Source organism: Bacillus rossius, chromosome 3 (assembly GCF_032445375.1).
Source record: "Bacillus rossius redtenbacheri isolate Brsri chromosome 3, Brsri_v3, whole genome shotgun sequence".
Lineage (NCBI taxonomy): Eukaryota > Metazoa > Arthropoda > Insecta > Phasmatodea > Bacillidae > Bacillus > Bacillus rossius.
The window spans coordinates 1,299,829-1,315,969 of record NC_086332.1 but is presented as its reverse complement, the minus strand read 5'-3'; the positions used below and the strand labels follow the sequence as shown (position 1 = coordinate 1,315,969).

Below are 16,141 nucleotides of genomic sequence, written 5' to 3'. Positions count from 1 at the left end.
GGTAGCAAATATTTTTTAATTATTCCTAATTTTCTTTAAAAAAATATATATATGTATATATATAATTATACATATAAGTTATATAGTATATATATATATATATATATATATATATATATATGTATAAGTTTTGAATTGAAGTGTTAAATTTAATGTTTAATGTTAAATGAAAACAAACATTTTATCATGAAATTATTTACTGTTGATTTTCTTTCAGATTATGTGGTAAAATAAACATCGTGCAATCAACAGAGGTATTTTCCTAAGTGCTATTGAACCATTTACCATCCCTTCGTCATAAAAAATTGTACTCTGTAGTAGTTTACTCTGTACTATGTGAAAATTTCCACATAGGTGTGTGTTTTTGATGTATTTTCGTAGGACCAAATAAGTAAATAACACAAAATTATTTAATAATTAGTACCAAGTTACTATACAACATATTAAATAGGTAAATCAAGTATAAATAACAAATTTATTTAATTTGTAGCCTATATCTGTTGCATTCCTGGATACCTTCCAGAAATAGTCGTGACATAAATATCATCTGGATACAAATTGGTTGTGGGGGTGGTGTTTTGCTATTGCCAACATCAGTATCTTGCTCGCTGTTAAAGGTTTTAAATGTAATTTGTTACATTATTTTGTCAGTTGTAAGAAGTGTTTATGTTATGTATTCTTGACCTTTCGTTAGCTCAGAACGTTTAGTTGACGTTAGGGTGTGAAGAACTTTGCCTCAGTTACTGCCACACACTGTTTTACCTAATGTTTTAGTGTTTTAGATATATATTTTTTTTAGTGCAATATAGTACAAATATTTTAACATTTGCTTGTTGCAATCCTTGTTTCTGCTATGGTATTATTCAACATTGATAACATCACTTCCCCTGCTAATTATCTTCCACGATGCATTAATTCTAAAATATTTTACTAATTTGGGATTTATTTGATTAGTAGGTAAATTATTTGTTCAGTGTTATGCTGCCTCTAGTGTTGGGAGATACAATTATTAGTAAACCAAGTCTCTTGTGAGCTTGGCTCTGCATTTTGTGACGTTGCCTGCTTGTGTGATAGTCGTACAATACTGAGGCCAGGGTTTGTCTGAACTGTGAGTCCGTACGAAGGCAGCTTCAGACTGTTACGTGGCGTTCCAGGATGTCTGGTATTTGTCAAGTTCACTGGTGCGAAGGACTTTGTTTTTGAACTCTTGTAGCTAACAGTATATACATTTTTTTGTTTTATCATCATGGTTCACAGGCACATCTGCTTGTTTATGTGGTATGATGGAGTGAAACGTATTGTAAAGCACTGTACCACAGTGTTGCTGCAGCTGTTAGTTTTAGCTCTGTCTTCTATCTGTAAAAACCTTTTTTGTATTGCTCTTGCATTGTAAATTCATGCATAATTTTTATCAGTAAAAATATACCAAAATATGCTGATAAGTTTCTAGCAATACCTAATAACCTTATAGTTTTCCTAGTACTAAATAATATGCAAAAGTTTTTTCTATAAGTTATTGAATTTTAGAGATAAGAATTAATTTCTTAGGTTTTTCTTTCTATAACATTGTGTTGTTTTTTGTGTGTACACCTACAGATATATATGTGTGTGTTTTATTTGAATTATTATCATCTTAACATGTTTAGAATTGTGTTTGCCCGTCTGAGACTGTTAGCAAATACATTCCATAATTAACACATATTCTCAAGAGTCTTATGTCGCCGAGACGTCACAGCTTCGCCTGCGCAGGGCCGCCGGTTAGGCGAAACGCAACAAAGAACCCTCTTTATTTAATATGGCCCCCGCAATTAGTCCCACCCACGTGGCGTTAGTTAAGTTTAAGGCTGCATGCCAAGTAGCTATGTTTAATATGTAATCTTTTCCCCTGTGCCTGATGGCTTGTAATGTTTTCATAGTGCGTGTAATAGGGCTTTTGTATCTGTTGTTAGGGTTGATGCATCATGTGTGTGGTCACTCACGATTCTATTTAACACAGGGTGCCGAGCGCACCTGTCCAAATAGTGTGTGCACGAAGACTAGAGTGCCAGTAACTAGAATGTTGAGTGCCTGATTTGTAACACACCCGATCATTAGGGATAGTGATTCTTCGTTTTCGCGAAATAGATGCGAAAATATGCTAAATTATATTTATTCCGAGATAAATGCGAAATCAAGGTAAAAAACGTAGATTCGTCTTCACCCTACACAATTTATTTATAGATTGTATTTCGTTTTAGTTCAGTATCAAAAGAAAACATCATTTTATGGCGTATTCAGCACAAGTATCTTATTGTCACGTCATTCACAACACTATTGTTCGTAAATATTGAATGAAAAATGGTCATCCGTGCCTCGCGATTGTAAACAAAGCAAAGAACAACTAGCTGGAAGAGTGTCCGTCATCTTGCAGAGTACAAGTTTTTAGGCCGCCATATTGCGACATCTCTGCTTCGCCTGCTAACAATTCCCATTTTCTGGCTGTATTTCACGTTCTTGTGTAGTCTGTGGAAGGTGGTGTGTTTACAAATACGTGCATACTCGTGAATGTGTTGTATACTGTTATTTCTCGTGGTAAAAATGGGACGAAACATAATTTCCATTCACGATCGCATAAATGAATACAAAAGTGAACAGTTCTACGAAAGTGATACGAATATTTTAATGCGCAATTTATCTAATCACCGTCTGGAGTGGAAAAAAAAAGGATTTACTTGAAAAGCACATTAAATCTGAGGGACATCAGGTTGCAAAAAAAAAAAAAAAGATTCACCGAGAAATCGGATGAAGAAAAAAAGTCGGTAAAACGGCAAGCAACGGTTTCTTGCATGATTGAAAACCAAAAGAAGGCGAAAATTGAAAAAACGAAGGGAAAGAAATGAAAAAAATGAGTTTCAATAACATTATTTGTGCACTCTACATCAACTATGGCCATGAACACGTCTAAAAAATATTTATTGTAATTTTAAGTATTCAATTTATTGCACTCATAAGTGCTAAAAAGTTGTTTGGAAACCTGCCTAGATAGGCTATCTTCTTTATTTCTGTAGTTGTTAATAATTAATATGTGTATTATTTAATGCTTTTTAAAAATATACTTTTCTTCGGTAATGTAAAATGAGAGAATTGGCTAAATCTTGTTTTTAAAAATGCTACAAAATGCTAAATTTCAAATTCAAAATGCTAAATGTTATTATTTTAAATGCTATAAATCACCATCTCTACCGATCATCATTTAGCACATCGTCCCTGGTGGCTACAACAGCCGAGGGTATTTCTGTTGGGCCAACACCTGCTACCCATCTGCCACGTGTCAATGTCACGCCCGTAAACTAGCGCACAGGCATAATTGCTAGTTGGCCCCAATTCCACCTCAACATTTCTGTTGCAAAAGGCGGCAGGATGACAGTATGTTAGCCTCTTTTTCTGGGATGCACTGGTTTATACCACCCTGGATTTTTGCTGTAAACTCAGTTATCGCAGTTTATAAATTTTTGCTATTTTCGATGCTAATTTTGGCCACATCAGGTAGATTTACCATTAGCAGCATTTAATATCTTTGAATAATTTAGAAACTTTGCATTTAACTTGGATCACAGAGCGAGTGTCGGTAAACTGTACTTTTGATTCTTTAGAAAAAGGAACAAAATCCCACAGATAACAAAGCAAGATACTCTTTTCTAGCAAAACACCTATACAGCACACTTGCATAGTTGCCGTATCATTGTCAACCATGTTCATATTTTAAGGGGAAACATTTTTGGAACCAAAGGTATCAATATTTGTTTGAAATGTTGCAAACATTCATAGAAAATTACAGATAAGGGGAAAAATGAACATTTGGACATTGATAGAATGATGTAACAAAAATTTATATTAAAAAGTACTTAACATTATAGAAACCTTTTTAATATTTAGTGAAAAATTTGATAAAACTGTTGTGCGGGTACAGACACTAATAATATGACGACAGAGACACGTTATGCTGGACTGGAGTGACCCAAACGTAAACAAACACCTCGTTTGTTTACAAACACAGGACTGCCTGAATGGTAGATGATATTTGTCAATACACGAGTGCCTAACATTACTTAGCCCTGTTTGCCATAACTTTAAAATATTATCAAGGAGACTAACCTGTAGTACAAATAAACAATATATGATTTTCCACGAAATTTTAATAATATTAATGAATTTGAGGCAAAAACAATAACATAACATTGGACTTATACTGGATAATGGCTAAAGTTCTCTGAGACACAATGTGACTAGCAAAAACAAGAATGTTATTGAAACTGCAGGACGTTACGAAGGGCACCCGACTCGACAAAAGTCCAATTCACGTTCAGTCTCTATTGTTGGTATCCGACACAACACGTAGATGCCGCCTACACATTAAATAATGGTGGGGTTTGCTCCGGGCTAAAACTCTGTCGGTAGGCTATTTCTACCCCCAGGACCTCTGGGGGGACCGCGGACAGTTACTATTGCTTGCACAGTCTCTGCTATAACGTCTCGTAGCAGGAATCACCGTGTAAGATGAGGGGAGTTTGCAGTCCAACAATGCGCTGGCGCCGACTCAAGGCGACCACGCCTTACCTTGCGAATGCTGCGCTGGCTCCGCAGTCTCCAGTCTGTGTGAAGGCTGTCCCAGGGAGTGTGTTGAGATGCACCAGTAGGCACCACACACTTTAAGTCACCAGAGCACTCACACAGGCGAAGTTCCGGTGCGCGCGTAGTTGTTTCCCGGACCGCGGACGCGTTGAGATATTCAATAATTACCGTCCCAAATGTTGATAATACCGAAAGTTCAACTTCAGGTCGCGATTCCGCAGCCCGGAATCGCGGGTAGCGAAAACTCACGCGAAGCGACACGAGCTCTGACTCTGCACAGCGGACCGACTCCTCGAGAAAACGCCGGGCGGCTCTTTTATACCTCCGCCCAGCGTTCCCAGCGGCCTCTCCTATTGGCCCGTTTTCAAGTTCAGTCGGTTGCCGATTGCCGCTAATTCTCCTGGCGCTGGCGCGCATGCGCCGTCACACTAGCACTTCAAAAGTCGAATATTTACCAATACCGCGGACCATTGTTGACTAGGTCCCCTCAAACACTGTTTATATGTACTTAAATACGCCCTACTGACCATATATTTTTATATGTGGGCCGTGTATCGGTACACTGTGTAGTCTCCATGTTACATAGACACTGGAGAGTTTCATTTTTCAATTAGTAAAAATAAATCTTAACATTTTGTCTCAGATATCCTATTTTAAACAATGTGTAAGGAAAATTACTTCTTTTGCTTAAGACTTTGGAGTTAATTAACTTATCATCTCAACTTATCCACAAGAAAGAAAAAAATGTATATGTCCACCAGCAAAAGATTTTGCAAAATCTAAGACCAAAGATATGCATATAACTAGTGCTAGTGGCTAAAATTATTTTATAACCATATCCCAATTGGATACTTAATGAAGATAAAAAAAATAAATATATAGGATAGGTAATCATAATTCAAGTTCCACCTATTTTTAAGTGTAATTTATTTTAAGTAGGTATTGTATTATTAATGCATATAATTTTGCAATTCATAGAAGTGATTTGTTTTATTTTTCCAAATAAAACTAATTATTAATAAAATATCTTAATATGTAAATTTTGTGTGATAATTATTTATTAACAAGTTTGTTTGATCAATTTTAGCCCTGTCCATACTGCACACAATGGTGAGTGCTGTACCACTCGCAGTCACATGGCTCAGGCCAGCAGGTTGGCGAGCCTGTCGGCCTCCCGGAAGCCCGTCTCCACGGCGCCGTGCACCGAGCCGTAGTAGTGGTCGTGCGTGGCCTCTCCGGCGAACAACACCACCTGCACCAAGTCCCAGGTGAGCTTCAAGCACACTCACAGACTGTCTCCTGCTTGGCTCATCATTTAAACTATAGCACTTTTAAGCCTTCAGCCACCTAAGGAATTTATTCAAGGGGGATGTGATACGTTTTCCATCCAAGTTTAACGTAAGAATTATTTGCCGTTGTGGGTTTGGGCTCGAGGTGACGCATCAGGCAGTCTTCATCAGCTCACGGCCCGGGGCGGACGGAGCCTCGTCTTAACTTTTGTAATACAGGGTGTATTTGAACATCACATGCATAGGTGACTGTACTTTTTGATCTAGCAGCTGAATCGGAAAGACACGCACTTGTTGTGGGGGGGGGGGGGGGGGGGGCTGGAAAATAGTCAAAATTACATATAATTAATGTACACTTGACATCGTCCGACCGAAGGCCACCCTAAAAGCCCGACCTGCAACCGCCAGTATCCGACACCGCTAACGGAACGCGCCCCTAGCCACGGCCCACCCAGTCAGGCGAGCGCCACGGAACAGGTAGAGTCAAAGCCCATGCCCTAATCAACCGGACAACACGATTCCAGTACATTATAAATTCAATTTACATTAATGGTCACATCACTTTTAATTAACAACCCTGTGCAAAGGAAGTGCGACGTAGGAGTGCCCGGGTCACTCACGTGTGGATTTGTATTAATACCTTTGTGAGTGCTCCCCTTGCGGCCTTCAGCCTAGTTTCAATGACGTAGTGTGTGACTTAATTAAAACCGCCCCAAAGTTTCATGTATCATTCGCCACTGGAGCAGTCATCAAGCGACGAACAGTCTCCAGTGTGACTCAGATTATTCAAACTTATTTCATGTAAACTTGTTAAATCCAATTTCCAACAGTAAATATGTATTAGGTTAATTGTTAATTTTTAATGTGTGAATTTAGAGCCACTTACATTCTGTTATTAATATAATATTTTACGAATAACGGAACTTTAGAAACCTTGGCGCGACAGAATGCTCACCCCTCCCCTCGCGCCAGGGCCGGACGCCAGTACAGCGTGACTCGCGGACCGGGACGGACGCACGTCCCACGGGGAGACTTCAACCATTGTCTACACTCATTTCATTCTGGTAATTATAGTCACGCTTCAAAACCTTTTTTAATTACTCCCCGTGTGCGCCCGGTCCTTTTACGGCGTAGGGCTTAGCCCAGCCGCGTAAACATAACACTCCCCGCACAACGTATTACGCGGGGCAGTGGAATATACGGCACGGGCCGACTCCCGCAATAACAGACATTTGGTTAACTGCAGAGTGCACAGGCACTGGCCACATCTAATTGAAGACTTTCACTAATTTCATAGCAAGCCGCGGTCCACACAGGTGGGCCCGCGCGTCGCCGTTCACAATTTATGGGTTTGGCCGACTCCAATCAAACTCTTCCCCCTCAACCTCGACTGGCGTGAGGACATAACTGTAGTGACGGCGTGTCAGAGCGCCCAGTGTAATCATAGTGTACTTTGTTTAGGGAAATAGTGTAACTGTAACTGCAAGTGTAATTGTCAACGTTAAATAAACGTCCACTCCACACACTCCGTGCGCGACGTGTATGCGACAGTGCAAACCAGACTCGGGTGTGTTATTTGTGAACCTCCCCAACCCAGTTAGGGATCAGCGTGCTATGCTGTGTAGGGCCAGTAGTGTATCAGTAACCAGGGTTCCCTAACACCACGACCCATCTCGTGGTTAACCACCGAGTTAGCCTGGCGTAATAAACCAGCCTTCCCGCTAGGAACTACGCCGGATCTGGAACACGAGAACCCGGGCGACGGCACACTAGACATTGAAACACTGCGAGGGGTGTTAGCAGGTCAGTGAGAGGGGCACCAACCTGGCGGCCCAGGGAGTCGTGGAGCGGGCGAGCCAGCAGCGCGGCAGTCGCCCCCACGGCCTCGCTGCGCACGCTGCGGAAACTGCCGCTGCCGAGGAAGTGCGGGTTGAGGCGCCAGGCCGACCTGCACAGTCGCTCCACCTCGTCACTAGCTGCAACTGCCTTTCAGTAAATATTAGTTATTTATGTTAACAAATTCAAACTAGTTTTTTAAAAAGTGAATTAAACATAATTTGAAAGAAAATGATGTGAAAAATGTAAAGAATATATATATACACACACACATATATATATATATATATATTCGTGGCCAGCTCTCAGGCAGCCACAACCTCTGTGTTATTGTTAATTATTTACTTTACTTTCATCTGGTTTTGGGAAAAACAATACTACGATCAAACATTAACCTACAAACTGACGCCATCTGGTCAGCTGTTTAGTAAAGGTATCTACTATCCCCATCTCGCGGGAGAACTCTTTACTTTGTCTATGAATGGCAGCGTGCTCTCAGTGCAGTTTTTTTGGGTTTACTTATATAATGCTTGCTTGCTAGACTTACGCAGTTCGCAATAGCTACCCAGATCTGTTATTTTGAAAAATATTAAACAGAAAAAGAATAATTGGCAAATATTTCAAGCACAAGTAGAATGAAAATGGAGTCGAAATAATATAAGTCATCACATCTATATTCCCATACACCACGTAATCATTACAATCATATGTAAAGTATTACATTATAGATTGGTTGGGCATAAAATACAAGTAATAAAGGACAGAAGGAATGAGAAGCGAGATGAAATGAAGAGAAGCAGAATGGACGATTAAGGCTTATATGAGTAATACAATGGCGATGATACAGAGAGAAACACCATAACACTCTCTAATCACCTCGTTGTTGTTGTTCGCTGGACCGCAGCACGAGTCGAACGTACCTGTCGATCTGCTCCGCCCGAGGAATGTCGTACAGCTGGCCGAAGAAGAACTGCAGCAGCTCCGTGCAGCCGTGCAGCACGGCGGGGAGGGGCAGGGACTCCATCTGTCTGGCAAACTGCCCCCCGACCCAGCCCATGAGGGTGGTGGGGGCGTTGTCTGTCGGGTGGAAGCCAAACACTCCCTGCAGCCAGGCCCTGCTCCCGTCCCCCTGGAACACAGCACGGCAAACAAGCCTGTCCAGCTTCTGGACACAGTATGTCATTGCCTAATATATGCTTAAATGTTAAGCTGTGAAAGTCCACCCTGCTAGTGATGTGAAGTGAGCTGCATAACCATATGGAGATTAATTTCACTGCCACAGTCGCAATTCTTACAGCTTGGGCGTGCCGACCGCTAGTCAAGAGCACAAGTCTGCGATTTTCTGTAAGTAATATAACGTTAAATATTATCTACATTCAGAATATATAATTTTTCGAATTCAACTTAAATTCAAGCTAATTTTTGTTCAAAGTCTTTTTATGTTTGAATATATTTTATAAACAGACATAATATCTTTAATTATTTTATGACGGAACAAACTCCACGTGATTGGCCAGGGCTGCGAGCGGGGGCCGGGGCCGGGGGCATGCGCGCTCTGGGCCGACGGTTGGTGTGAGGTGCCGACGAGTGCACGAGTTGAGCAGGTTGGCCGTGCTGGCACGAAAGGAAGAGCCTTGGAGGTTGCCGAAAGAAGGCTCATGCAGGCAGGAAACAAGTTACTAAACTGTCCACATCAGCGACGGTGGTCAAGTCGCCCAGTTCACAACTGCAAGTGTGGCCAGTGTTTCATATCTTCGAGAGAGGCAGCGCAGTGGAGGAGCTGACCGCTACGCCTCGACATCGCACCCAGGAGGAGTCCAGTGGGGAACCGAAGACTGATGTCACCAGAACAAATTGCTGCAATGTAACCTTCGCAGAGGCGCCCGGAACACGGAGAGATTAAGGTTGGCTCCATCCACAAACTTAAAAACTAGATGCAGACATTTAACATTTTAGGACTTAGGTATTATTTTTAGATAATGTGAAATGTATAACTATGCTTTTGTTATGGATAAAGGCCCAGAATAGTAATCATTACTTGTTTCATAGCTCTATTATTATTTCATAATTCTTAAAACTTTCTTAATTTTTCCTTTTTATTAGTTGTTAATCCAAAAGCAGGCTTAATATTATAGCCAGGTTATATTTTTTTACATCTCATATTCAAACTCATATTTGTTGGAAACCACCATATATGTAATGGACGTCATCATAATTAAACATTGTCACTAAAAATATTGAAAATATCTTAGAATTTTTATTCATCTCGTACACACAGATATTTTTTTGGTCGAGGTGATTTTGTAGTCAAAGTTATCATGTTCAAACCCAACTTTGGTTTCTGTTGTTTGAGAAGCAAATCTTTAATCAAATATATTACATTACAAACAAGCCAGCTTTAAGAATTCATTACAACCAATTTTGAACTTGGAGAGTCATTGTCTTAAAACTTTATGAACATAAACATATTATGCCAAAGCCCAACTTAATATTATGCTTAACCTTAAACCATTAGTGAGCTAAGTTGGCCTGTTAAAAAAAAAGCCAATTCTACAAAGCTGTAAAGTGCATGTCCGTAAATTGTGCATTCACCTTATCGATCTGGAGTTTCTCAAGTGCTTCTTCGGTCCATAAAATTCCGAACCCTTTAACCTCATTTGGCCACCATTGATAAGAAAATTTCAAAAATATTTTGTCTAATGTACCCATGTCCAAACCCTGAAACAAAAACATAAATATGTGAATTATCAAACAAACGAGTGTTTATTTGAATTTAATTGAAATTGAAAAACACGCAGCTGTGCATTCATGATGGTAGAAAGTCACTCTTCCAAACCTTTCATTACCTTACACCCTCTTATTTCCAGCACCTTACCCTAAAGAATAGTTCACACCCACCCAGTCCTCACCAAAGAAAAAGTATTTACCCCTTTCTTTTCCTCCCCACCCTTTGTATCACCCACCTGCAGCATCTCACCCCCACCAGCCCCCTTCCCGTGACCTTGAACACCCAGGCCGCCTCCTCCTGCGTCTCCTTCTCTTCCATGTTCCTGTTGCACATCTCGCGTCGCCGGGCAGGGTTCTCGCACTGCCGCCACACAGTCACGCATGGCCTTAACCCTTCAGTGTTCTCCTAGCAGGTGCAGGGCTCGATACCTTCTTTTTACCACCCGCTGTCACCTGACCCTTCTTCACTACCTTACTTTTCCTCTCCAGTCTTCCTATCCTCATCGTGTTCTCATTTATCGCTATAAGTGTGTGCTGTTAGGTACAAGTGGCATCACAGTAGCGTTATTGACGCGGTAGTGTGCGAAGGAGTTAGCCGCAAGCACAGAACTGAAATGTCAAAAAATTTAATAAACACTCAGTATTCAATATTAAAATAAACATGTGATCAAATTAATTATTTCATTTAGTAAACTAATCAAGGTAAAGTTTAGTTAGTAATGAAAATCAGTAAATATCTGAATGTTCATTGTAATCAAGACGACTCCTGTCCTTGTCAATACTTTCCAGTTATGTCATCATGCACTAGCAATTAGAAGTAAGTAAAAAAAAGGTTCTTACAAGCTCATAGTTTGACTCTAAAGTTGTTAATCCTCAATATTTAAACAGAATTTTAAGTCCCCAGTCCTCCCTATCAATTTTAATGTGACCGCACAAACATTCCAACAACAAGCCTCTGAACAGCTGAAAAATAAAATACTTTCTATTAAAAGGGTGTAAATTTTACTGTACATCCAGAGACTAATTCACAGTTAAAGTTGGTTGCAAATACCACAGTATTATGGCACACACCACGTACCTTTACTGCTGCAAAGTTCTAGGTTATTTTTCCACCAACAGTAAAATTCAGACTCAGTTTACTAGTGTCAAGGCCTACTCTAATAATGGCCGCATTCCACACATATTTCAGTATTGTGGGAAAATTAAAAAAAAAATGCATAATATCTGATGGCACCAAAAGTATCTCAAAAGTTTGACCAAATCTTACAAAAATGTATATTAGAAGGGGCTTGGGCGTGGAACACTGGTACTTAGTGTAGATCGTGGTGGTAGGCAGCTGCTTCATCCAGGAAACTGGCAGACACTGACCTAGGTCAGGCAGCTACACACAGGGTCACCTCGTCCTCCTGCCACTAGACTCGTCGCACCGGCGTGTCGCACACACCTCCCCCCGCAACAAGCCCCACTGCGCAAGTCACACCAGTTCAAACCAGTTAACTGCAGAGCTGCACACACGTCTCCTCCTGCAACCAGTCCAGCGGTGCTAGCACGGCTCGCTGCTCCCGACCAACGTGCTGAAGTTAACTGCCGCACTGTGCAGTTGTTCCCTCAGGCAACATCCCTGCTAACAGCATGGTTGCCAGACATTCTCTAGTTGCGCTGCATAGCGCACCTCATGCGTCGACCAGCCCCGCTGCGCTGCCTCCCGATCCAGCATGATCCAGCTGATAGCTGTGCCGCCAACAGGTAGTTTCCCGAATCACACACCCCGCAATAAAGCAATATTCCATGGATAATATTTTATTACTCATACACGGTCGTTAATGGTAGGATTTAAAACCACAAAAAAAAATTTATTTTATAATAATTTGTAGTTTAACTTATTACAAAATTAAATCAACATAAAAACCTCATTTTTGTGCAAGCAGCATAAAACTTAAGAGAGACTGCGAAGAGAATATATATATATACTGACGACAGCTGTCATGTCTATCCTGGTCCTGGCCTGAGTGTAGTGTAACAAATTGCTTCGAGCGGTGAGCGCACCCGAGCGCGGTGGCTGGTGTGACGAACGACAGTGTAATCTGACGCGGACCACATACTGTCTCTCACGCATCTCGTGCGTCCCGTTCCCCTGCTTCCCGCTCGCCGTGCGCCGGTGCGTGGGAGTCAGTCGTAGCTCGCCTGTCATCCGCGACAGACGCGTCTGAGCACTGCTCCGTGCTTCGCCACTAGCGAGTCGTGAGTGGTTCGCCAAATACCAGCCAGTGCCTGAACGACATAGACCGAACTACGGACATACATAGACCGAACTAAGGGGTGTCTCGAGCGGCCGCCAGCTCGAGGGGTCACTGTTGTCCTGGCCCCCTGTTGCAAGCCACAAGGTGAGAACCCGTCCACTCCCTGAGTTTTAGGCTGGCCGGCGCTCTCGTCACGACAGGGAAACACTCGCAACAGGGGCCGTCAATACATACTCTCTTACCCCTAATTAGTGTGTTTTCAATATTATTATGGGCCACGTTTACATATAAATGACGATGATATCAAATTACACAACCTTTATTAAAAAAAAACCTCATAATTCGGAGTTTCATTCCAGGGAACATACACAAAAAATATTTTCATGAACAGTTTATTAAGGCTTGTTGGAAAAATATATTTATCATAAACAGAAACATAGTTACCTGAATAGCAGTGAGCTTGTAGGCAGGCAGCTGGGGCTGGAACAAGGTCTGACACTTGTCTTTCAACACTCCCAGAGACACTGTCACCAGCACGTGGTCAGACAAGTACACAGAGCCATCTGCACACGAGGTCACCACCTGGTGCTGTCCCTCCCACTGCACACTGGTCACCTCCTTGTTGAGACACACCTTGCTCCTGACAGGCAGCTCTGCGCTGGCATCAGGGAACCTCTTCTGTAAGCACAGAGCAGTGGCTGAACAAGCACTGACACTACCACACTGTCACCAGCACGTGGTCACACAAGTACACAGAGCCATCTGCACACGAGGTCACCACCTGGTGCTGTCCCTCCCACTGCACACTGGTCACCTCCTTGTTGAGACACACCTTGCTCCTGACAGGCAGCTCTGCGCTGGCATCAGGGAACCTCTTCTGTAAGCACAGAGCAGTGGCTGAACAAGCACTGACACTGTCACCAGCACGTGGTCAGACAAGTACACAGAGCCATCTGCACACGAGGTCACCACCTGGTGCTGTCCCTCCCACTGCACACTGGTCACCTCCTTGTTGAGACACACCTTGCTCCTGACAGGCAGCTCTGCGCTGGCATCAGGGAACCTCTTCTGTAAGCACAGAGCAGTGGCTGAACAAGCACTGACACTACCACACTGTCACCAGCACGTGGTCAGACAAGTACACAGAGCCATCTGCACACGAGGTCACCACCTGGTGCTGTCCCTCCCACTGCACACTGGTCACCTCCTTGTTGAGACACACCTTGCTCCTGACAGGCAGCTCTGCGCTGGCATCAGGGAACCTCTTCTGTAAGCACAGAGCACTGACACTCCCACACCATGAAGCCTGCCAGGCAGGCTGTGTCCTAACACACAGACAGTAAGCCCTAGAGCTTCATTTGTTGTGTCGTGAGTTTACATCCCCATGGCAGCCTGTGGAGCAAGCGTCACACGGTACTCGCGTGTCTGAGAGGAAGATCGGCGATCTGCGTGGCCGCATGTGAGGAGAAATAAGAAAAACAATAAAGGTTGCTGCCAACTGTTTCTGGTCATGACGTCATCCCAGGAGACGACCACTGCTGCTACCAGAAGATAGACTATCCTGGGTGGTCTGGCTGGCCGCCTGGATGAGCGTATGAACCTGCAGAGGGACTCGTCCGGCAGAGAGTCGCCGAGGGCAGCCACCCTGAAGAACTCCGTCGCTACGCCACTCCAAGCTCTAACTAGTCACCACAACGTCACGCTGCCCAACCTCAGCCAGGTACAACATCATATGATATATTTTTAAAAAATTTTTATAAGAATTATATGATTGCTTAGATAGTTTTAATATATATATTTCTGTATTAGTACAATGTATTTATTAATGTATCAGTGGGAAGTGGTATTAGTGCAGATTTTTTATTTAGAAATTTTATAATGAACAGTGGTTTTAATCCATCAGTCAATGATTGGCATGTTATAAATCTATCACATACAACAAGCGACACTAGTATCTCTAATAGCGGTTGCCAGCAGATTATTTCGCCATTCCACCCTTCTCCTCAATACAGACTATGTGATACCTCACGAATCAATTTGCACCCCTTCTCCCCCTTCCTCCAGACACCCGGGGATCCACAGTTCTCCGCCTGCACTCGAGACATGTGGCCCCTGTCTGGCACCAGGACAATACAGCGAGATGCAGTGCTCAACCCCCAGACAGACCGAGCGTGAATCACTGCCTCCATTAAAATAAAACACCCTTAATTTAATCATTTCTTTAAAAACTTAAAACTTATTTCCAATTTAAAAGAAAACTTTTTTAAGCTGTTAGGTATAAAAAATAAGTATAAAAAATTGGTTTAGAGTTTTGTTTAAAGTTTTACATTACAAAGTCATATGCAGAGGCTTAACATGTCTGGATGTTCGTGGTAATCGTGATTTTAAACTACTTGGTAAAGGTCTGGTAGTTGTAAAGTGTAGGAACAATACAAGACTGTGACTACAGCGGAGGTAACTCACGGTCAGGAGGTCTATGACGGTGTGGTAGCCGCCCTGCTTCCAGCGCAGCCAGAAGTTGCCAGCGCAGTCCCGGTGCTCCAGGCAGCCGGGCCCGGAGGGCTGGTTGCTGGACTCCGGTCCCTCCTGGAAGTCCTGGGTCTGCCGCGACCACCTGAAGAACGCCCTGGCCAGCGTCGAGTCGTCCGTGTCTATGCCTGCCGCCTTCAGGCGCCGGCTGTACCTGCACAGCATTCACAGCCTTCCCTCACTTCCCCAACTGACCTGGCCGTGTTCGCACCCAGGCTGGGCCGTGCGATACAAGCATGTGTGTGCCCTGCATGCGCGGCAGCCGGAGTGGGGGAGGGGAGGGGGTGGGTGACGCCACCCAGGAGACATCTCGCTGTCTTCTTTTGCCTGCCTCGTGTGTGTCACTCACCTTATTTCACGAACAATGTTTTTTATATTATTTTTATTACATTTTGCACATTATACAGCTGAGAGTTCTTCCACCTCTTCCAGAGGAGGCATGGCATACACAACATTGAAGGAGTAAAGCTAAATGAGAGAACTCAGTTGCTTATGCCTACACATTCTTTATTCTTATAAGCATTCATACGTCTATACATTATTTAGCATTTCTCTTTATTTACCACATTTTGTTTCATTAATATATATCACTGTATATGCCTATAACCAAGGACAATCTTAATACACTTTCCTTATTAGCATATGTATTACTATAAATAATTATTTTGTTTTAAATATTTTTTAAAAACACTTTTAATTTAATAAACATGGTATGTCTATAACCCAGAGCTTGTGCTATCTATATAAACATATTCATAACTATTAAGAATTATTTTATTTAACAGACAAAATAAACCTTATATAATAAATATAGTTTGCCTATAACACATACAGTACTATCCTCTAAGCAAATTAAATTTTTTAACAGGAATGTATATCTACTTTATTTTAAGTAAATATAGTATGCCT

At 42.2% G+C, this 16,141-nt stretch overlaps 1 protein-coding gene across 5 annotated transcripts in view; it reads right to left on the bottom strand.

Moving 5' to 3' along the window:
• Positions 1-5,651: 5,651 nt before the first annotated feature.
• The window catches only part of LOC134530082 (spermine oxidase-like), a 29,352-nt gene continuing 18,862 nt past the window's right edge, over positions 5,652-16,141 (bottom strand). For 3 of the 5 annotated variants that reach the window (XM_063364661.1, XM_063364662.1, XM_063364663.1), the window contains exons 4-9: positions 15,167-15,386; positions 13,148-13,381; positions 10,329-10,454; positions 8,657-8,865; positions 7,725-7,848; positions 5,652-5,863 (exon numbers count right to left, since the gene is read on the bottom strand). In XM_063364661.1, coding sequence (XP_063220731.1) covers positions 5,753-5,863; positions 7,725-7,848; positions 8,657-8,865; positions 10,329-10,454; positions 13,148-13,381; positions 15,167-15,386 — 1,024 coding nt within the window. In that variant the 3' untranslated portion in view covers positions 5,652-5,752. The remainder of the gene's footprint in view (positions 5,864-7,724; positions 7,849-8,656; positions 8,866-10,328; positions 10,455-13,147; positions 13,382-15,166; positions 15,387-16,141) is intronic. The other 2 variants (XM_063364664.1, XM_063364665.1) reach the window with 1 other exon arrangement.